Below are 23,789 nucleotides of genomic sequence, written 5' to 3'. Positions count from 1 at the left end.
AAGTCTTTCAGGCATTACGAGATCACAAGTTAGTGATTAATGCAAAGAAAAGTGAATTTTTCCTACCAGAGATGCACTTTTTGGGACACATTGTGTCAACAGTAGGAGTGCAAATGGACCCGGCCAAGATAGAGACTATCCGTGATTGGCCCGATTTGAGGAATGTCCATGAAGTTAGAAGCTTCTTGGGACTGTGTTCGTACTACAGGCGGTTCATACGAAAGTTTGCAGAGGTTGCTTCCCCTTTGCATACCTTGACACAGAAAGGAGTACCTTTTTCGTGGGGACCCACACAGGTGACTGCCTTTCGGACATTGAAAGAGAAATTGACTACGGGACCTATTTTGACTTTGTCGGACTTGCAAAAGTCATTTGAAGTATATTGTGATGCTTGTGGTCGTAGTCTGGGTACGGTCTTAATGCAAGAAGGCCATGTCATAGCTTACGAGAGGCGTTTGTTCTCTAAGCCGGAGATGACAGCACAGATTTATCAGAAAGAGCTTTTGGCGGTTATCCATGCTCTTACTCAGTGGCGGCATTACCTACTCGAAGCAGATTTACTGTCTTTACAGACCATCAGAGTTTGCGCTACTTCTTGTCACAAAAGCAGTTTTCGGAAAAGCAGATGCGGTGGGCGAACATCTTGTCACAATTCCACTTCAAGATTGTCCATGTGTAGGGACAGAAGAATGTGGTGGCAGATGCTTTGTCTCGGAAACTGTTGGTTCTGGCTATTTCCACGATACATCATAGGAGCTTCGAGGATATGGTCGATCAGTATGCCACAGATACAGATTTTGCAGATATTTTCACACGGATACGGGATGGGGAGACAGTAGCTGGATACTCCCTTCGGGAAGGCTACTTGATGAAAAAGACTATGTTGTACGTTACACAGCCGTTGAGGGAAAAGGTTATGACGGAATGCCACTGTCCACCTTTTACAGGTCACCGCGGCATTGCTACCACCATGAAAGGGGTAGAGAGATACTTCTTTTGGCCGTGACTCAAAAAAAGAAGTGGGAGAGTTGTGCGCAGTATGCCAGAAGGTCAAGTTTGACAGGTATAAGGCACAGGGATTGTTACACCCTTTACCCATACCCACCCGGCCCCTCGGAAAGTATTGAAATGGATTTCATTTTTTATCTCCCGATTACACAGAATGATCACGATGATTTTCCGATTACATGGCACGTCTAAGACGATTGTCTCCGACATAGACCCCAAGATTTATGAGTTTGTTTTGGAAGGCAATTTGGGAGAACATTGGCACGCGGTTGCAGTTCTCGTCATCGTTCCACTTGCAAACTGACGGGCAGTCTGAGATTGCCAATTCAGTGGTTTCAGATTTATTGAAGTCTTGTATCTCGGATCAGAAGACTCATTGGGGAAAAAGAACTTACCTTTGGTGGAATTTGCCTACAGTAACACGATACACTCTTCGACGGGGAAGACGCCATGTGAGATTGTTGAAAGTGCTGCGAAGGTTCCATCCTTCCTGAGCACGAAAGATTAGATATTGGAAGCGGATGAATATTCGCAAGATTTGGATACGGCTTTGCCAAGGTTCGCGAGACTTTGCAGGAGTCTCAAGAACCGACAAAAAAAGACAGCGGATCGCCATCGTCGCGACTTGAAATTGAAGGAGAATGATTGGGTGCTCTTACGTTTTGAGAAGGCACGCCTACGAAAGAAAAAGGGAAAGGAGAGGCTTTTTCCAAAGCTTAGTATGCGATACTACGAACCTTTCCAGATCACTGACAAGATAAATGATGTCTCCTTCCGATTGAAACTGCCAGATACTTGGAGGATTCACAATGCATTGCATGTGAATCTCTTGAACTCCGTTAAGGGTGATGTGCCTGATGATTGGGAAGCCTGATGAGCAACCCGCAGTGGAAGAAAACGAGGAGACCCTTCTTCCTGAACAGATTTTGGCACATACGGATACGAAGAAAGGTAAAGTCCAAAGGCGGTTCTTGGTTAAATTCAAGAACTTTCCTGCGTTTGATGCGAAGTGGATGGAGGAGGAGGACCTAGCAGATACTCCTCGGATTGTGAAACTTTACCTCGATGTTTCGGTTTAGCATAGTCTACTCCAAACGGAACAGAAATTCAGCTTGGCCGACGATCTGGTGCAGTGGGATGCACAAGAGGGGAGTTACTCCACTCCTTTGTCAACAGATGCCTTGATTTTGATACTAAAGTCACTGATGTCTCTTTGAGCTTCACGGATACTGAGAGCTGACAGTATTCTGCTGGATGACTTTATGAAATGGAATTCCTTATTATGATAATGATTTGTTCTTGACTTCTTGTGAGTGCAAGAACTGATAGACGAAATGACTGCAGCATTTTGGTCTACTTGATCTCGAATAGACATGGTTGCAATAGGGGTTAGTCAATCGGACATCGATGAGGTCCCGATTGGACCTAGATGTGATTGCTAGCTACATTGCCGATAAATCATGCTCTAAGATCCGAATGAATGTTGAATGTCATGTGATGTCCTGTGATGTCTGGTGATGTCTTGTGATGTCGTGTGATGTGACTGTCGATTTTGTACATGTGCTAGATGTGTGTTCCTAGTACGTAGGTACTAACAGTCAGTGTCTGCTAAGACGGTTTATGGCTTTTGTCGGTTTTGCAGGCATAATCGTGGTCGATTACAATGCTTTCAAGAGGGGGGTATGTCACAAAGTGATGACGTGGCAGACAGCAAAAACCCTAATTTCTGCCAAAAACCCTAATTTTCGAAAATCGCGGAGGCTATTATAGCAACGCAAATTTTGCTTTTCTCTACAATATGAGAAAGAGAGAGAGAATGCTTTTGCTTTCAAGTTTTGACTCTCTGTGAGAGAGAGCAATTGCTTTTGATTTGAAGCTTTTGGGGCTCTGCTTTTGGGCATCCCTTGTAACCTTCAAATTAGTGGTGAGGGCCTCACTTCTCAGAGCATCTGGACGCAGAGCCTGAGAGTGAATCCCGACCCACTCTCTTGTACTTTGAACTGATTAATATAAAAAGAAATACCAAAAGGGGCGCCAGTCTTTGGGGCCAATATCTCTAGGCAAGGAACTCCGCCAGGCCAGTGCAAATCTGTTGTGATCTGTGAATTGTTTTGAAGTGGTTATTTGGTGCTGTCGCGGTTGATTTTTGACTTGGAGAGTCCAAGTCTGTTACAAGAGACGTCCACAAATTCAAAGAAAATTGTATGGCAATGCATAATCGATAGACAGAGAAGCTGACTTCTCATAAAACGATGGCATGCCTACAGTAACATTTACATGCTAAGGCCCATGATACGGAAGTCCAAGACTTTGTGGTAACGTTGAATTCAGGGGTCGAGTCGCTGCACAACCTCAATCCATTGATCGCTTCGATGTTCTACATAATGGACCACATACGGATGGTCTGTGGGTGACGTCCCGAGCTTAAGTGCTTGTACCACACGAGAAGAAATAAAATTATGAGTAGAGCCATTGTCACAACGTGGCCATTGATCTCTCATGTAATGCGAAGGAGATTGGCCATTGATCTCTCCTTTAACGCGGAGGAGGTCGTGCGGGCCAAATACAACCTTATTAACGCGACAACCCAGGCAGCTACGTGCATTTACATGAAAAATCTTTGAATCAATAAAAGACAGAGTAACTGAATTGTCAACAACATTTACCAAATCAGTCGCCGATACGGAGGTGGACGGCTTCCTCTTTTGCTTTGGACACGCCTTGTTGCTGCGGAAGCGGCCAGTGTGGTGGCAATCGAAACAGCGGTTCTTCTTCTGATCCTCCATGCAAGCTTGCCTTCATGCTTCGATTTCTTTTGCGGAAGGTCCAATGACTAACTTGTGACTGCCGAAGCCTTTGAAAGCTTGTATTTTAACGTGGAGAGAACACGGCGAGGAGTCTCCCCATCTCTCGGGTCACCTCCAAAGGCCGCCAAGGTATTATCGTAGTTCTTGGCGAACTTATAGATGTCCTCTAGCGAAGTAACAGGATTCCACAGTACCTCATTCTGGTATGCCGGCAGCAATCCAAACAGATAAAGCATCTCCAACATGACATACGGGTCTTCCAAGGCTTTCGTCTTGTGAACAAAGTCCTTGAATTCCTGTGAGTAAGCGTCCAAGGTTTTCTCGCCCATTTCCAACTTGAACAGGAAGCACTCAATCTTATCAATTTGCACAAAGCGAGTGCAAAAGACCGTCTAGAAGTCTACCCAAGTCGTCTTACCCAGTCCACCACGCATAAGCCTTGCCCGACCGTCTTGTCAGCCATAAGTCAATAGCAGTCTCTTCACATTCCTTCTTTTTCTCTTCGAAGGGGTCGGAATGGAACTAAAGAGGTAAAGTGCTCATGGCCGCGGGCGAAAACGAGACCTGCATGGCACGCAACTGGACAAAAGGCAAGTTGCCTTTGCATCTCTGCTAATTGTTGCTGCAATATAGCGACGAGAGATGCATCGGAGGTCAAAAGACGGGGAAGAAAGACCCTCAAGACGAAGCCCGCGCGCATGTGTGTGTGTGTGTGTGTGTGTGTGTGGAATCGAGAGGAGAAAGAGGCGCCTCCTCCGTGGGTTGATGCGTGTTGGCAGCGCCATTCTCATGCGAAGAAGCGTCATGTGACGCCATGGTGCTTGGATGTGCAAGCAATTACGGGAATATTTAGCAGAAGCTCGCTTGGGAAATACACCCAAGATGCTTAGTATAGTAAGCAAGTAGTAGTAGTAACAAGTAACGGAAAGGAAGAGCGTAGGAGATAGGACGAGAGAGATTTTGTCTTTCACGCACGAGATGGGATTGCGGTAACGAAAGTGTTACGCCCATACTCGTCAGCGTGAGTGAATTAGAGAGGTGGGGGGGACGAGGCTAACCGTCCTAGGGTTTTACGGGGCGGTTCCAACTTTCGCTCGGTTGTTGAGTGAAAAAAGTCCAAGTGCAATGGGCCACCCATTTGTTATAGGGCCTATTCACACAAGTTTTAAAAAATGAGTTTGATAGCCACGCACTAAGAACTGGTCACTTAAGTATAGAAGGGTCAAAAAATAAACCCTTAGTCAAAAAATTGCCAAGCAAACAGCGCCGCCTCAACGGATGCCGCCTGCATCTGCTGCTAACCGAATCACAGGCCCCCTTGCACCATGCTTGGTGCAACCACCTTTGACCCCTTGCCTACGTGTCGCCCAAGCCAGTACTAGCGCCGACCTGTCCACCGCCTCTAGCCACACTATGTGCAACGCCACAGTACTGCCCTGCAACACCTTGCGCTCCTTTGCCTATGCACAGCGCTGCGTACTGCCGGCTGCCGCATATCAGTTCCTTGCTACCGAAGCCTTGGTACTCTGCACCATACTGCTTGGGCCTCACTTAAAACAACTTAACCCGCTACACACAGGCAGCTAGCAATCCAAGGAAGACCAGCATCATCGGCAATGACATAACCAACACATAATAAGATAAAATTGCTACTCTTCTCTAGACTCATTCGTCAAACTGACTCCACTCAATCAATTCCTCTCATTAGTTGCATACAGAGGGGCTGGCCATGTCCCTGGAGTGGTAGCTCATGCAAAACTAGCTACGAAGAGGTAAACAAAGACATACCAAGCATCCATGTGACTGCCACAGGCAATTCAACATTTTACACACGAAAATTCGTGAAAAAAAAACTCACGAGATTACCGTTGCCCTCCTCTCTCGCTAGTAGCGTCCCATACCACCCTATACAAGAGTTGGGAGAACCTGTCAGGTTGGGCCATTACGGCCCCATGAGCTCTAGTGGTTTTGTGCACATCGCTATGTCGTATACGAGCAAGAAGGTGGCTCTAATACCAATGTTAGTCCGACGCCGGATCCATCTTGCACACATGACATGACACAAGACAAACGCACAGCTAGACACACATAGTGAGCGGACATCAAGCTCACCTCCCAACCATAGAGCCAATACGGGCTCATTCCCAGCCTGGGAGCTTGCAGCCAAGCGGGCTAGCCTCTACCACAAGGGCCGCTGTCCCTACCACCGAACCCACACCAATATGGGTGTGCGGACAGTGCTACCAAGGGCCTAGAGCAAGTGTGGTGATCACACAAGATGTCTCACAAATGAGGCTCAAGTCCTATCTATAGGACTTGATAACTAAACAGCCAAGTTCACACTTGTCAGACATACTGCAAGCGCCCATCCTGATGTCTGGGGACGTAACACTAGGGATAAATAAAGCAAGACCACACATACAAATCTCGTGTATGTGTCACAAATTGATGACATGGCAAAGCCCGAGCAGACTGTTGACGTGGCACACGGATCGTAGGTAAGCTCACTATACGGATTTCCTGCTCACGTGGCTGATTGTACGGAGCCGCAAAACGTGGTGACAGGCTGACATGGCTGATTGTACGGACTCCGCAAAACGCGTTGACAGGCTGACTGTAGCAACACCGCTTTTTCACTGACAGTGCTGTATGTATTTCCACTTTTTGCGCTGCGATTTTGGCCAAGTTGCTTTTGGAAGCATTGCTTTTGGGAGCATGCTTTAGGCATCCCTTTGTAACAATAAAAGGGCCCTAGGGGCCTCAGATCTCAGAGCATCTGGATGCAGAGTTTGGGGCGAGGACCCACGAGAGTTGTACTTTGCTCAAAGATTAATATACAAAGAAATACTAAAAGGGGCGCCAATCTTTGGGGCCAATCTCTCTTGGCACGGAACTACCTCGGGCCGTGTCGACTCTTTAATTATGAAGTATTTTAAGTGAATCTCTACTGTGTCGCGATAGAATCTAGACTTGGGGTGTCCAAGTTGTTACAATGGTATCAGAGCACGGCCAATTTCTCTTCTACCGGAAAATCCAATCCCTCTTCTTGAGGCACTTATGGATTCCGAGAAGAATCAGACGACTCCATCTGCCACCCTTGAGGCGGGAAGCAATACGCAAAATTCAAGCGATCTAGCAAAAAATGAGTACAAGCCACCCCAGCCCACACAGTATGAACTCATGGAGATGCAACGTCGACAATAGGTTGACGAGTGCGCAAAGCAAATGCTTCAGTTTGAAAAGGATGTTCACTGAAGAAGAACTCCATGATGTGGTCCAAATCCAAATCAATCAGCTTTTGAACACGAAAAAGCCATCGAAGAAACCATCCAAGAAGCAATTGAAGAAGCGCAATAAGAGGACCGCCTACCCCAATTACTTGGGCCTTCAATCTTCTTTTGCAATTGCACGAGAACAGAAGAAGCATGTGCGTTTTGAAAGACTACCCAATTCTCCTTCCTCTTCTTCCGACAATTCTTCTAGCTCTTCCTCTTCATACTCAAGCGAGGAGGACAGAAAGGGCAAGAAGCAGAGCAAGAAGCAAAGTTTTGGAAAGAACAAGAAAAAGGCAAAGAAGATCAAATTCCGACCGGTTTCTAACAATTCTACGAAGAGTCATCCAGTATGATAAGAACAAGAAGACAAAGGAATTTAAAGAGGGCGAACATCCATTGAAATTTGAATCTTTTTTTGGATTCTGAGATGCTCCGAAGGCTCTGGCTTTCATTCAACAGTTTGTATAGCCTTCTCCGGAGGGCATTACTCAGAGCACTCTAAGATCAGGAGGGCAGCATCGTTTTTGAAGGGAAATGAGCAAAGATGGTGGTCCACTCTTCTTGTGAGGAAAGAAGCTCCAACCAAGTGGTTGAAGTTCAAACGGCTCTTTATTTCTTCTTGGTTGACCCAGGAGTACGAATGAGATGTGAGAATCGCTTGAAACCATCTTCAATGACCAAGAGTGACACTTTGGATGCCTGTTGAGAAAGGTTTTGAGATTGCTTTAGACCCACCTCCTCGTTTAAGAAGGTCGCTTTCAAAGAACAAATTGAGCGATTTTGCTACGGACTCCCTACAGAGACCCGAGATTACTGCCTAGAACAAAAGTCTGAGTCAATACAACAACTAATGGGACATGCTAAACGGGGATTCTCGATACATTCGGGTAATTTGACCTACCTCCCTGATGAAGTTTTGAGAGACTAGACAGACCTCGACCAACGATAATAGAAAGAACAAGACCTTCCAAGAAAAGAAAGATGCATAACCCCGATTGACTGCACAAGAGAGAGCCGACCATCTCAAAGAGGAGAAGTGTTTTGGTTGCGAGGAACGAGGGCACAACGCCGCAAAGTGCCCCAAAAAGACAACGAGGACAAACTGAAGACATGACAGAGAGTTCCAGAGCAGCGGAAGAAAGTGGCAAAAAAGGCAAGATAAAAGCAGGCCTAGTACCGGATTGCAAGAAACCAACCCAAGCCATTAGAGATGAAAGTACGGAACTTTGCCGGGTATGGGACAAAGTAAAAGATCAGGAAGCCCTCATCTTCTTTGGTGGAGGAACCCAGGCCAACTTCATTTTACATGAATTGGCGGCTCAACTCGAGATTACTACAAACCTTTCCAGATCTCCGAAAAGATCAATGATGTCCCCTTCAGACTGAAACTGCCTGACACTTGGAGGATTCACAATGCATTTCATGTGAGTCTCTTGAAACCTTTTAAAGGCGATGTGCTCGAAGACGGGGAGCCTGATGAGCAACCCGAAGTGGAAGAAAACGAGGAGATCCTTCTTCCTAAACACATTTTGGCACATAAGGACAGAAAGAATTAAGGGTAAAGTCAGAAGGCGGTTCTTGGTTAAATTCAAGAACTATCTTGCATTGGATGCGAAGTGGATGGAGGAGGAGAACCTAGCAGATACTCCTCAGATTGTGAAACTTTACCTTGAAGCTTTTGGTTTAGCATAGTTACTCCAAATGGAACCCCGATTTCAGTTTGGCCGGAGATCTGGTGCAGTGGCTTGCACAAGAGAGGAGTTACTCCGCTCCTTTGTCAACAGATGCCTCGATTCTTGAAAAGTAGTCACTGATGTCTCTTTGAGCTTCAGGGATACCGAGAGCTGACAGTATTCTGCTGTATAACTTTATGAAATGGAATTCTGGAAAATATGAAACTGACTTATTCTTGACTTGTTTAAGTGTAGGAACTGATAGACGAAATGACTGCAGCATTTTGGTAAGAATGATCTCGAATAGACATGGTTGCAATAGGGGTTAGTCAATCGGCCATCTATTAGGTCCTGAGTGTATCTAGATGCGATTGCTAACTGCATTGCCGATAAATCATGGTCTAAGATCCAAATGAATGTTGAATGTGCTTTGTCATGTGATGTCCTGTGATGTCAAGTGATGTCCTATGATGTGACTGTCGATTGGTACATGTGCTAGATGTGTGTTCCTACTGCGTCGGTACTAACAGTCAGTTTCTGCTAAGGCACTTTATGGCTTTTTTCTGTTTTGCAAGCGTAATCGAGGGCGATTACAATGCTTTCAAGAGGGGGGTATGTCACAAACTGGTGACGTGGCTGCTAGCTGCCATGTACACTCATACACACACCCTCCCCGAACCTGTCCAAAAATTGCGGCGCCATTCACGAAAAAGCTAACACGTGGCAGCATGTACGGACTTCCACGTTTTACGGAAAGGTGAGGGCTGCTTTTGGCTACGCTAAAAACTTACGCTGGCAGCTTTTTGGGGGTTGATTCAATTCTACAAGCAAGAGAGAGAAAGAGCCTTTGCTTTATTTTTATGAGGGCTTTTGATTTTCAGCATTTGGGCTCTGCTTTTAGCATCCCTTGTAAACCCTTTAAATATGTGGGCAGGGCCTCACAACTGAGAGCATAGGGACGCAGAGTCTGAGAGTGAGTACTTGCATGCACTCGTACTTTGAACACAGATTAATACAAAAAGAAATACCGAAAGGAGCGCCAGTCTTTGGGGCCAATATCTCTAGGCACGGAACTCCGCCGGGCTAGTGACGAAACAATTGTGAACTGTGAACTGTTTTGAAGTGATTATTTGTGGTGTCGCGATAGATTCTCGACTTGGAGTGTCCAAGTCTGTTACAGTTGGTACCATAAGAACAACGTTGTGGAGGTATTATAACCCTTTCCAAATTAAAGCAAAGATAAATGATGTCTTCTTTGACTCAAGCTGCTCGATACTTGGAAGATTCACAATGCATTCCATGTGAGTCTCTTAAAACCTTTTAAAGGTGAGGAGCCAGTTGATTGGGATCCAGATTAGCAACCCGAAGTAGGAGAGAGCGAGGAATTTTGGCACGCAAGGAAAGAAAAGTGAAAGGTAAAGTGATTCGGTGGTTCTTAGTTAAATTCAAGAACTTGGATGCGAAGTGGATGGAGGAGGAGGACCTAGCAGATACTCCTCAAATTTTGGAACTTTACCTTGAAGCATTCAAGGTAGCTACATCTACTCCAAAAGATCCCGCAGATTAGCAGGGTTGAATCTAGTGCAGAGGGATTGCACATGAGGGGAGTCACTCTGCTCCTTTGTCACGGATTACTTGGATTGAATAGAGTCATTGATATCTCTTTGGGTTTCAAGGATACTATTGTGTTGACCGTATTCTATTGTATGACTTTATGAAATGGAATTCCCGAAATTAAACATGAGTGATTTTCACTCTCACCTGACTTGTTTAAGTGCACTATCTCATAAATCTCTAGACATGATCGCAATATGGATTAGTTAATCCAACATCGGTGAAGTCCGAATGGACCTAGATGCGGTTACTTAATACGTCGCTCGCAATCATGGTCTGAGATTTGGAATGAATTTTTCTGTGATTAATTTGTCATGTGATGTCCTTTGATGTTATGTGCACTGATGTGATTGTTGTCTTTGTATAAGTACTAGATGTGTCATGTCTAGTGCGTCGATACTTAAGAGTTAGTGTCTACTGAAATAGTTTATGGCCTCTGTCTGTTTTGCAGGCGTAATCGAGGGCGATTACAATTCTTTCAAGAGGAGAGTATATCACAAATTGATGACGTGGCAGAACCCGAACAGACTGCTGACGTGACAAATAGATCGTACGGACGCTGACTACATGGATTTCACGTTGACGTGGCTGACTGTACGGAGCCGCAAAACGCACTAACAACCTGACTGTACGGACGCCGCTTTTTGCACTGACAGTGTTGCACAGATTTTCGCTTTTTGCCGCTACAGCTTTTTTGCTGGTAGATTTTGGTCAAGTTGCTTTTGGAAGCATTGCCTTTAAGTTTACTGCTTTTGGAGGCTTTGCTTTTAGCATCCCTTTGTAACAATAAAAGGACCCTGAGGGCCACAATTCTTAGAGCATCTGGACACAGAGTCTGAGAGCGAGTGTCACAAAGTGATGACGTGGCGGACAGCACAAACCCTAATTTCTGCCAAAAACCCTAAAATTCTTGCACATCCTAATTTCTGCCAGAAACCCTAATTTTCGGAAATCGCGGAGGCTTTGGAAAAAAAAAATGAAAATGATGAGCGACGCGAATTTTGCTTTTTTTTTTATAAAGAAAGAGAAAAGACTCTCTAAGAGAGAGAGAATGGATGCTTTTTATTTTAAAAGCTTTTGGGGCTCTGCTTTTGGGCATCCCTTGTATCTTTAAATAAGTGGTGAGGGCTTCACTTCTCATAGCATCTGGACGTAGAGTCTGAGAGTGAAACCCTAACCGCTCTCTTGTACTTTGATGATTGATTAATACAAAAAGAAATACCGAAAGGGGCGCCAGTCTTTGGGGCCAATACCTCTAGGCACGGAACTCCGTCGCGCCAGTGTACATCTATTGTAATCTGTGACTTGTTTTGAAGTGGTTATTTGGTGCTGTCGCGGTTGATTCTTGACTTGGAGTGTCCAAGTCTGTTACAGTGGTATCAGAGCACGGCCGATTTCTCTTCTACGGGAAATCCGATCCCCGAAAAAAAAAAATCCGCGGCACCTATGGCTTCAGGCAATGATCAATCGACTCCCTCTGCATATGGAGATGCGGGCTGGGATCACAACGAAGATTCAGACAGAGAGTATGGCCCGCCTCGGCCTACTCAGGCGGAGCAAAGAGAGATGGAGCGTCGTCAATTGATTGGCGATGCAACAAAGATGATGCTCAATTTTGCCAAGGACCCAAAGATGGCAAAATATATGAACCAGACCTCTTTGGAAGAGGTACAGATAGAGTGGCAAAGAACCACAACACCACTCCCGAAACCCGCTCTCAAGAAACCTTCTGCCTCCAAGAAATATACGGAGAAGGAACTGGAGAACGTGGTTGATGCACGGATTGCTCAGCTTTTTGACGCGCAAAAGAAAGCCAAAAAGCACGGCAAAAAGAAGAAGAAAAGCACTGACTTTCCAGGTTATTTGGGTCGTCAGTCGACATTTGACAAGGCAAAGAAATAGAAGAAGCGTGTTTGATTTGAAGGAATACCCAGTTCTTCTTCTTCTTCTTCTTCTTGTTCTTCTTCTTCTTCTTCTTCTTCTTTTGACAGTTCTTCTAGCCCTTCAGATTCGAGCGAAGAAGACAGAAAAGGTAAAAAGCGAAGCAAGAAACAAAGCTTCGGAAAGGGCAAGAAGAAGGCTACATCTCGCCCAGAGACTGACAGTTCTACTGAGGACTCGTCTACAGACAGCTCAGATTCCGATGACGGAAAGTTTTATGCGAACAAGAAGAATTTTTACAAAGCCAACCAGTATGACTTTCTCGAAGATAAAAGCAAGAAAGTCCGAGATCTCGGTTTAAGGAAGGTGGCCACTCGATCAAGTTTGATACTTTTCAGAAAACTCAGATGCTTGGAAGGCTTTGTCTTTTATACAGCAATTTGACATCGCTTTCACGGAAGGACGCTATTCAAAGCACTCCAAGATTCGGAGAGCTACCTCTTACCTTAAGGGGAATGCTCGTACTTGGTGGTCCACCCTTCTTTTAACAAGAGTGCGCCAGTTAAATGGCTGAAATTTAAGAAGCTTTTTATTTCTTCTTGGTTGACTCAAGAGTTTGAGCGAGATATACGAGCTGCATGGAACCATCTCCGGATGACCAAGAGCGATACAGTGAATTCTTACTGTGAAAGATTCTGGAGCTCTTTTCTACCCGCCTCTTCATTCAAGAAGATCTCGTTCAGAGAACAGATTGAGCGGTTTACCTTGGGTCTACCTACAGAGATCCGAGATCACTGCTTGGAAAAGAAGTCGGCTTCTATTTAAGACTTGATGAGTCATGCGAAGCGGGGCTTTGCCATTCACTCTGGCAGTCTGACCTACCCCACAGATGAGGCCATGACACAACGAGCAGAACAGACTTCTCGGAATGAAAGTAGAAAGAAAAAGAGCAACCCAAAGAAAAAGGATGCACGACCCAAGCTTATAGAAAGAAAAAGAGCAACCCAGAGAAAAAGGATGCACAACCCAAGCTTACTCCTGAGGAGAGAGCTCGCTTCATCAGAGAGGGGAAGTGCATTGGATGCACGGAACATGAACATATCTCCGCGAAGTGCCCTAAAAAGGCACAGAATGATAAAGATGACGACAGGCCTGAGAGTTCGAGAGCAGCTGAGGAGCGTGGCAGAAAAGGCAGATAGAAAAGCAGAACTGGTACCACATGGCGGGGAACCTGCACCGAATCTAATGAATGAAAGTACAAACTTTGCCGCTTTTGGGGCAAAGTGAAGGATCAGGAAGCTCTTTTGAAGGAGCCAAGGCCAACTTCTTTTCACTTGGAATTGCCGGCTTGATTTGGAATTACGCCCGACAGACTGACGCCACAGGCAGAGGTAGTTCGACTGGCACCCGGATGGGATGTTGCCATTACACCGAGCATTGGAAAACTTTGTTTGCAATGACAGAGGTGTTCAGGGCACGCGAGTGACGTTCTACTCAGGATCCCTTGGTACCACAAGAACTACGCCGTGGTTGACTACCGGGCCGAGAAAGCGACTTTGATAAATGAAGGGCTTAGAGATTGTACTTGATGAACTTTAGTTTCTTACTCGTTCTTTTGGGAGAGAACTGAACGATGAATATGTTTTGACCTGAGCAAAAGAACGCCAAGATTTTTCTCCACACTCATGCCGATTGCTTTTCAGAGGGCCTGAAGATCATACCATTGATCTGATACCTGGAAGCACGTCATCGAACCGGCCACCCTACCGTGTGAGCCGAGTACAGAATGAAGAGATTATGAACCAAGTGAAAGACCTCTTGGAAAAGGGTCTTGTCCAGCCTAGTACTTCACCGTATTGCTCTCCAGTGTTGTTGGTTTTGAAGAAAGACGAATCTTGGAGAATGTGCATCGATTATAGCGCTCTCAACAAAATCACCATCAAGAACAGATTTCCGATTCCTAGGATCGATGATATACTGGACAGGTTACAGGGATCCTCGTGCTTTAGCAGGATTGACTTGAAGAGTGGATATCATCAGATCAGGATAGCGCCAGGAAGATGTTTACAAGACAACTTTTCGGACGACTTTTGGGTTTTTTGAGTTTTTGGTGATGCCTTTTGGCTTAACCAATGCTCCTGCGACATTTAACCGGATGATGGACAGGATTTTTTGAGAGTACAGGCTATTTGTTGGCACTTTCTTTGACGACATCATTGTTTTCTCCAAGAATGAGGCAGAACACAGAGATCATCTGCTTCAAGTCTTTTAGGCATTACGAGATCACAAGTTAGTGATTAATGCAAAGAAAAGTGAATTTTTCCTACCAGAGATACACTTTTTGGGACACATTGTGTCAACAGCAGGAGTGCAAATGGACCCGGCCAAGATAGAGACGATCCGTGATTGGCCCCATTTGAGGAATGTCCATGAAGTTAGAAGCTTCTTGGGACTGTGTTCGTACTACAGGCGGTTCATACGAAAGTTTGCAGAGGTTGCTTCCCCTTTGCATACCTAGACACAGAAAGGAGTACTTTTTTCGTGGGGACCCACAGAGGTGACTGCCTTTCGGACATTGAAAGAGAAATTGACTACGGGACCTATTTTGACTTTGTCGGACTTGCAGAAGTCATTTGAAGTATATTGTGATGCTTGTGGTCGTAGTCTGGGTGCGGTCTTGATGCAAGAAGGCCATGTCATTGCTTACGAGAGCCGATTGTTCTCTGAGAAAGAGCTTTCGGCAGTGATCCATGCTCTTACTCAGTGGCCGCACTACCTACTCGAAGCGGATTTTACTATCTTTACAGACCATCAGAGTTTGCGCTACTTCTTGTCATAGAAGCAGCTTTCGGAAAAGCAGATGCGGTAAACGAACATCTTGTCACAGTTTCACTTCCAGATTGTCCATGTGTAGGGACAGAAGAATGTGGTGGCAGATGCTTTGTCTCGGAAACCGTTGGTTCTGGCTATTTCCGCAATACATCTAGGAGCTTCGAGGATATGGTCGATCAGTATGCCACAGATACAAATTTTGCAGATATTTTCACACGGATACGGGATGGGGAGACAGTAGTTGGATACTCCCTTCGGGAAGGCTACTTGATGAAAAAGACTATGTTGTGCATTACACAGCTGTTTTGAGGGATAAGGTTATGACTAAATGCCACTATCCACCTTTTATGTGTCACCGCGGCATTGCTACCACCATGAAAGGGGTAGAGAGATACTTCTTTGGGCTGAGACTCAAAAAGGATGTGGAAGAGTTTGTGCGCAGTTGCTTAGTATGCCAGAGGGTCAAGTTTGACAGGCATAAGGCACAGGGATTGTTACACCCTTTACCCATACCCACCCGGCCCCTCGAAAAGTATTGAAATGGATTTCATTTTTGATCTCCCAATTACACAGAATGATCACGATGATTTTCCGATTACATGGCACGTCTGAGACGATTGTCTCCGACAGAGACCCCAGATTTATGAGTTTGTTTTGGAAGGCAATTTGGGAGAACATTGGCACGCAGTTGCAGTTCTCGTCATCGTTCCACTTGCAGACTGACGGGCAATTTGAGATTGCCAATTCAGTGATTTTAGATTTATTGAAGTCTTGTATCTCGGATCAGAAGACTCAATGGGAAAAGAACTTACCTTCGGTGGAATTTGTCTACAATAACACGATACACTCTTCGACGGGGAAGACGCCATGTGAGATTGTTGAAAGTGCTGCGAAGGTTCCATCCTTCCTGAGCACGAAAGATTAGATATTGGAAGCGGATGAATATTCGCGAGATTTGGATACGGCTTTTGCCAAGGTTCGCGAGACTTTGCAAGAGTCTCAAGAACGACAAAAAAAGGCAGCGGATCGCCGTCGTCGCGACTTGAAACTGAAGGAGGATGATTGGGTGCTCTTACTTTTGAGAAGGCACGCCTACGAAAGAAAAAGGGAAAGGAGAGGCTTTTTCCAAAGCTTAGTATGCGATACTACGGACCTTTCCAGATCACTGACAAGATACATGATGTCTCCTTCCGATTGAAACTGCCAGATACTTGGAGGATTCACAATGCATTGCATGTGAGTCTCTTGACACCTGTTAAGGGTCATGTGCCTGATGATGGGGAGCCTGATGAGCAACCCAAAGTGGAAGAAAACGAGGAGATCCTTGTTCATGAACAGATTTTGGCACATAACGATACAAAGAAAGGTAAAGTCCGAAGGCGGTTCTTGGTTAAGTTCAAGAACTTTCCTGCATTTGATGCGAAGTGGATGGAGGAGGAGGACCTAGCAGATACTCCTCGGATTGTGAAACTTTACCTTGATGTTTTGGTTTAGCATAGTCTACTCCAAACGGAACCCAGAATTCAGCTTGGCCGGAGATCTGGTGCAGTGGGATGCACAAGAGGGGAGTCACTCCGCTCCCTTGTCAATAGATGCCTCGATTTTGATACTAAAGTCACTGATGTCTCTTTGAGCTTTAGGGATACTGAGAGCTGACAGTATTCTGCTGGATGACTTTATGAAATGGAATTCCTGATTATGATTCTAATTTGTTCTTGACTTCTTGTGAGTGCAGGAACTGATAGACAAAATGACTGCAGCATTTTGGTCTAATTGATCTCGAATAGACATGGTTGCAATAGGGGTTAGTCAATCGGACATCGATGAGGTCCCGATTGGACCTAGATGTGATTGCTAGCTACATTGTCGATAAATCATGGTCTAAGATCCGAATGAATGTTGAATGTCATGTGATGTCCGGTGATGTCCGGTGATGTCGTGTGATGTGACTGTCGATTTTGTACATGTGCTAGATGTGTGTTCCTAGTACGTAGGTACTAACAGTTAGTGTCTGCTAAGACGGTTTATGGCTTTTGTCGGTTTTGCAGGCGTAATCGCGGTCGATTACAGCATACATAGTTGGACAATAAACCCCTAATTGTTTCAGTCTTTGATGTGTTGTCATTGGTGAACAATGAAATGCACAATCCTAGATGTGTGCTTCTTCAAGATAACACTCGAATTCCTCCGGATTTATACACAATCGTAGAATTTGGTCCGAGCCTAGATGATACAGCCTTCCTGCAATCAACTGAAAGTTTTTTGTTTGTCAAATTGTTTGTTGTTTGGATTTGTCTTCCTTGTTATCAAACCTACCTCCAAAGGAAAGAATGCTGACAATTTCCTGAGACCATTTGGGTATCATTTCAATATTGAAAAGATAAGCGCCAGGTATGTCATCATCTACTCCTTCAGAAGCTTCCCCGTTTTGTAGCCTTGAAAGATTATCCACCTGTAGATGTGTTTTACCCTTTTTGACCACCACTGTGAAATCAAACTCTAGCAATATAATAAACTTTAAGTATAGATGCTGATACAAGGCTTTCCTTAAGCTTTTGGAATGAAGTTTCACACTCCTCAGTCCTGTCAAAACTGACTAACAAACAATACAGAGGTTGTGCGATGACTACATACATATATATCAGTCTTCAATAATATCCGCAGTGTCCCATGAAGGATTGCACTTGTTTCGTTTTAGTAGGCCTAGGCAGATATACTATGACTTTGATTTTGTCTAGTTAAAGAGAGAGTGAGGGGTTCACATGCGGCTCGACCCAAAGGGAGCGCGAGAGGAAAAACCAGAGAGGGGTCGGGGTGAGTATTCGAGGCTTGCACCTGGCCGAGGGTGGCCAGTAAGGGGGGGGGGGGGGAATGGAGAGAGAGAGAGAGAGAGAGAAAGGTATGTAGGGAAAATGAGAGAGAGAGAGGGGGGGGGGGGTTATTTCATCCGATGCCCGCCGTGGGGGAATAAACTACGGGAGGGAAAGAGAGAAGGGGTATCTGAAACCGAGGGCGGTCGGCTAGGCTGGTGTATAGACAAGCGGGGGCCTGAGGTGATAAGGCTGGCCAATCGAAGGGGGGGTTGTGCCATGCCCGTAGAGGTGTCGTGGGGTTTACCAGGCGGTGCCGAGCCTTCCAACAGTGTCGCCAAGGCTCCAACAGAGGAAAAATATGTTTTTTTTTCTTTTTCTTTGATTTTGAAAAATCAGCCATCACTACGTTTGGGTTTCACTGTCAAAAATACCATATCGCTCTCTTCAAAAAGTATGGCAGATCGTCTTGGGTCAGCATAACTCTTCTATCTATCTTGAGCAATCTTAATATCCTGTCGTATAAGATCGGTTAGTAGTGTCATTTTATCCAACATTTCTTTGGATGGTTGAACTCATATGAGAGGGTCTGTCCATTTGAGTGGAGTAAGTCACTTTTGTCCATACAATGAACTCGTATGACAGGGTATGTCCATATGCTTTCAAGAGGGGGGTATGTCACAAAGTGATGACGTGGCGGACAGCAGAAACCCTAATTTCTGCCCGAAACCCTAAAATTCCTACAAACCCTAATTTTTGCCAAAAACCCTAATTTCCGGAAATCGAGGAGGCTGAAAAAAAAAACTTGAAAATGATGAGTGACGCGAATTTTGCTTTTTTTTTTTTTAAAAAAGAGAAAAGACTCTCTAAGAGAGAGAGAGAACTGATGCTTTCTATTTTAAAAGCTTTTGGGGCTCTGCTTTTGGGCATCCCTTGTATCTTTAAATAAGTGGTGAGGGCTTCACTTCTCAGAGCATCTGGACGGAGAGTCTGAGAGTGAAACCCTAACCGCTCTCTTGTACTTTGATGATTGATTAATACAAAAAGAAATACCGAAAGGGGCGCCAACCTTTGGGGCCAATATCTCTAGGCACGGAACTCCGTCGGGCTAGTGTACATCTATTGTGATCTGTGACTTGTTTTGAAGTGGTTATTTGGTGCTGTCGCGGTTGATTCTTGACTTGGAGTGTCCAAGTCTGTTACAGCGAGGACCCGCGAGAGTTATACTTTGCTCAAAGATTGATATAAAAAGAAATACCAAAAGGGGGCGCCAATCTTTGGGGCCAATCTCTCTTGGCACGGAACTATGCCAGGCCGTGTCGACTCTTTAATTGTGAAGTATTTTAAGTGAATCCCTATTGTCGCGACAGAATCTAGACTTGGGGTGTCCAAGTTTGTTACATTATGAAGTTGATGACGTGGTTGAACTGTACAAACATTCCGGCATTCGCGCTGACATGCAGACGTGACATTGTACGAACTACCGCAAATCGTGTTGACTGTGCTGACGTGGCATTGTACGGATTTCCGCGTACTGCGCTGGCTGGTTTCAGTGTCTGCCTTGGGCCAAATGCTTCTAGACATTGAAGCTTTCCATGTAATTGCTTTTGAGAAGCCAAGGGCCTTCAAATGTGTGTTGTGGGCTCAGTCTCAGGCACGTCTCCACGTGGGAGTGCAGAGGACAGAGTACCGGCTTGTAGTGAGTTGAAGCAATACAAAGAAATACCGAAAGGAACACCAGAGTTTGGTGCCAGTACTCTCTTACAGTGGAACTCTACCACTCCCTGTCTCGTGTGTCGTGCATCTCTTTCAATTGCGTTCTCATTTGAAGTACTTAAAGTTATTTAGTTTGTTCTTTTTTGTTGGCACATAGTGCCCGTTCTCGTTACACTAGTATCAGAGCTCATCCTGAGCTTACACCATCATTCACTTCCGCTGCACATTACAATCTGCTAGGTGTAGGCACTGGGGAATATTCCCATATAGCACCATCAATCCCAAGCCTAGGTAATAACTGCATACGAAGTAGTGGGGGCTCAATCTGCCACTGCTCGACCCATATTTTTGCACCTATATAGGAGACCCTAGGCGTCACCTCTCCAAACATCCGGTACCAAAGTACAAGCACCCGCAGCACAAGCACCTTCAACATTTTCAGCCCATCACCCAACGTCTTCAGCCATCAGCCCATCGCCAACTTTCATCAACAGAATCAACCACAAAATATATCCAAACCACCTTGCTTCATCCAATTGCCCGTCTTGTAGTCAAAAAGCGAGATCTTTCTTTGCTTGAGAGATTTCTTTGCTTATTAATTTTTACGTCCGCTACGAGGCTCAAGGGCCTTGGAAATTTCTCCTTTTTATAGAATTTTATGTGCATGCATGGGTTGTTCTAGCTGCAACTTTTGCATGGTGCCGCATGGCTTCCAGCTTCGCGGGAAGAGCTCTTTGGAGGGGGCTTGGCCAAAGAGAGGCCACTTAATTAATAACCCCAAAGGAACGCCTTGCATGGGAGTTCACGCATGCTAGTAACCTCCCAAGCATGCCCTCTTATAGGGCCCCACCTAGCATACATGCCTAACATGTGGCAGGCCTTGCCCTCATAGCCACCGTAGGACCCTTGCCCTTACATGGAGGCACTGCTCTACCCCCTCTTTGACGTAAGAGAGGAAAACACTAACCCTATAGCCTGTCACAAATGACAATTGCAAAGCCACACAACAGTATGATAGAGAGGGCATGAGTAGTAGATACAGCGAGATTAAGCACAGCTCAGAGACAAAGTTAACCACACAGATACACTCAATCAATAACCCTGTTCAAGTATACTAGGGGAGGAAGCGGCAAATAGTTGAACACTTGGGAACAACCTCAAAATAGACCTCCACATGAGAGTGTCAACACACACTTCCGAGTTTCCTCTCTCAAATGAGTCTTCAGAGCACTAAGGTTCCACCTTCAAATATTCCTTCAATGGTAACAATTACAACTAAAGCCACGTCAGATGGTGATTTAAAGTATTTTAAAGACGGCCCTAGTGCATCTATTGCTATACAAGAGACCCTTGGCTTATTCCTTATCCATGTGTGTGGAGATCCACATACAAGTACAAGCAGCCAACAATCATCAGCCTAAGAGGAATCACATGCTTCTCTTTTTCATCTCCATTGACAGCAACGGCCTTGTGGCTTTACGAACCCCAGCCCTAGACTTATCTGCAGCAGCTCCTTTGATAGGGAGCCCCATAGAGGCGACATTGTGGTTGATATGGTTTGACCTCAAGAGAAAACAGCAGGTATGCCATTGTCACCATCACTTTGGGCATCATTGAAGATGCATCGTTACATGAGACACAGCCTCTTACACAATTAGTTTATGCAACAAGGAAAAAAACACTACAACTGGTATGGGTTGGATGGACCCCATCATAGTCTTGTCGTCTCTGAAGCACACTCTTTTATCTTTCCCAAAGATAACCACTTTGCCTACTCGACACAAGGACAAGGAAAATTCACTAAATAGAGACGATCAGGGCTGCAATTTGTGTCACTGATGTGCGTGTGAGCTGATCATGTGTCGAAACTTTGCTCCAATGAGACATCAAAAATACATCCTCAAGAAAACATGCATGCACACGCACGCACGCACAGCGTACATAGATATACACAAATATTCTTGTGTATATTTGTGTTGTCAAACGTATGGAGAAATGCAATGTACTTATATGCACACATGTATATACATACACACACACATATGTGCGTAACTATGAATATCTACATACATGGGCAGTATGTTATCATTTGTATAGAGGTACACTTTATGCATGTATCCTCATTCACTATTACTACATATATGTTCTAATTTATGTGAGCCTCTATAAATGCATGCATACACAAACATAGAGCATATCCAACACTCATTGATTACAAAAAAGCATACCTTTTTTTACACCAAATTGATCTAGCAGAGGCTCTGACTGCCTGACAAGATATGCCAACAGCTCTGGCACATCCAAGGGAGCCACATCCTGATAAGGACATTAATTCAAAAAATGAGACCACTCAAACAATCTAAGAAACGCAAAAGTCTATTGCTTTGCAAGAGAAACTTTTTTACAACTACAATTAGCAACATAAAATGCACCTTTCCCTCCTCATAACTGGTCAGCGACAATCTCTACAAAAACACATAAGTAGCAAAGTGCCCTAAGTTGTCAAACTTACAAACAGCTCCAAAAGTTTACACACGAAAAGCGTACCGGAAACATAAGCACAAGAGCACATACCAAGTTTTTCTTGACATTTTCAAACAGCTGAGTTGTTTTCAGATTATCAAAAAACTCAGAAGGAGATTTGCTGGAAGTAGCTGTTGATTCCAAATCCCTCCAGCTCTCTTTCATGCGTCTCAAGGGCTCCCACTCTTCAGGCAAGGGCTTGGATTCTTTTGGCGAGTGTTGACTACTCTTGGTTCCATGCCACTCCCTGACAATAGGCTTTCTATTTCTTACAGCACGCTGTTTCTTCATTCCTTCAACACCCTTCAAATAGAAGTCCTCTTCATTCACTCGAGGAATCAAGGCTCGCTTCAACAAAGAGAGGTCAGGCTTGCTCCCAGCCCCCGCTCGTCTCTCAACAAGCTGATTCTGCTGATTTGCCAAATCTGGATTTGAGTGAGAGCGCCGGAATTGAGACAGTGGTTTCCTCAAAAACTCCAAGTCTTCCAAATGAGACTTGTTTAAAGCTGTATATAGACCTCCATTGTCCTTGAAGGACCTAAAAAAACTTCCAGAGGTGCTACTTCCAGAGCCCAAATTAAGGGAAACCTTTCTGAAATTCTCGAGCTCCCTGTCGAATGAGTTTGCTAAATCAGTGAATGACTTTGCCCTTGCCCTCATCCTCTTAAAGTCCTCATCCGCACTCTTCCGGACATCCAGCCAACTCTTGGATATGAACGAGATTGCTTTCTCTGCTGTCACTGTGGAGACCTCTGAATCTGGGCCCCAAGGAGCCATGGCAGCAGCTAGAATCTACTCACCCTTTATAAACTGAAATTGCATTAGTCCTTTCTTAGGTAATGAATGGCTATCTCGCAAAGAATGATGTGGTTGCATGTAGCTAGAAATGCTAGGAGCACATGGGAGGACGCAACCCCAACACGGACATCATTATCATGACTGAATCCAGACCAGATGCGACATAGAAGCGAAGGGCGGTTTGAACAAGCAAAACATGAACAAGCACAGAACATGCCGCATGCACTACTAGGAAGTTCCCAGCCTGCCAGAGAGCAAAGATTGCGGGGAGGGTGGAGGGAAGAGCGTACCTGCGTACACCACCATTGGACTTCGAAGCAAGCATATTCGGAAAATCCGAACGGCACAATGGGTGCGATTTGTGTATTTATCTCTCTCTCTCTCTCTCTCTCCAAGTTCGAGCGGCTTCCTCGCCAGCTTGCTACCACGTGGCAGGCCCTCATTTGGTTCACCTAAATGTAGGCGCGTGGTTGAATGCTTGTAGCCGCTCATTCGACCTTTATAATTTTTGGCCTCTAAAGAAAGGCCCTAGTATTGGGTCACCTTAGGCGTTCTTTAACCGATGGCGTCCACGTGGACGGGTATTATTTATTTAAGCGTTTCATTGCAGGTGCACTCGTGAGCTCAGTGATTTTGTTCTTGCAGTACTGATTTCGATAGACTTTATGTCTGTGTCATTGAGAGAGAGAGAGAGAGAGAGAGAGAGAGAGAACAGTTCACGTATGTTGCACAATGGCAGTGCCCCTCGTGATCAGAGCTGACGGAGCCTTGTAGTAAATGCAAGTCGTACTCGTTGTTGTTTCGTGCACGCCATCTGTGTGTACATTGTACAGTGTGTGTGTATGTGTGTGT

General features: G+C 45.0%; 1 protein-coding gene across 3 annotated transcripts in view; it reads right to left on the bottom strand.

Annotated features, from left to right (window-relative positions):
• LOC147452116 (digalactosyldiacylglycerol synthase 2, chloroplastic-like) overlaps window positions 1-23,384 on the bottom strand; it is a 31,023-nt gene extending 7,639 nt beyond the window's left edge. The window contains exons 1-4 of one of the 3 annotated variants that reach the window (XM_086517910.1): window positions 23,228-23,384; window positions 22,191-22,949; window positions 22,049-22,081; window positions 21,845-21,932 (exon numbers count right to left, since the gene is read on the bottom strand). In XM_086517910.1, coding sequence (XP_086374036.1) covers window positions 21,845-21,932; window positions 22,049-22,081; window positions 22,191-22,916 — 847 coding nt within the window. In that variant the 5' untranslated portion in view covers window positions 22,917-22,949; window positions 23,228-23,384. The other 2 variants (XM_086517912.1, XM_086517911.1) reach the window with 2 other exon arrangements.
• Between the last annotated feature and the right edge of the window lie 405 nt (window positions 23,385-23,789).

Source organism: Adiantum capillus-veneris, chromosome 8 (genome assembly GCF_014529385.1).
Source record: "Adiantum capillus-veneris isolate H3 chromosome 8, ASM1452938v2, whole genome shotgun sequence".
Classification (NCBI taxonomy): domain Eukaryota; kingdom Viridiplantae; phylum Streptophyta; class Polypodiopsida; order Polypodiales; family Pteridaceae; genus Adiantum; species Adiantum capillus-veneris.
This window is presented reverse-complemented; position numbering and strand designations above follow the sequence as displayed.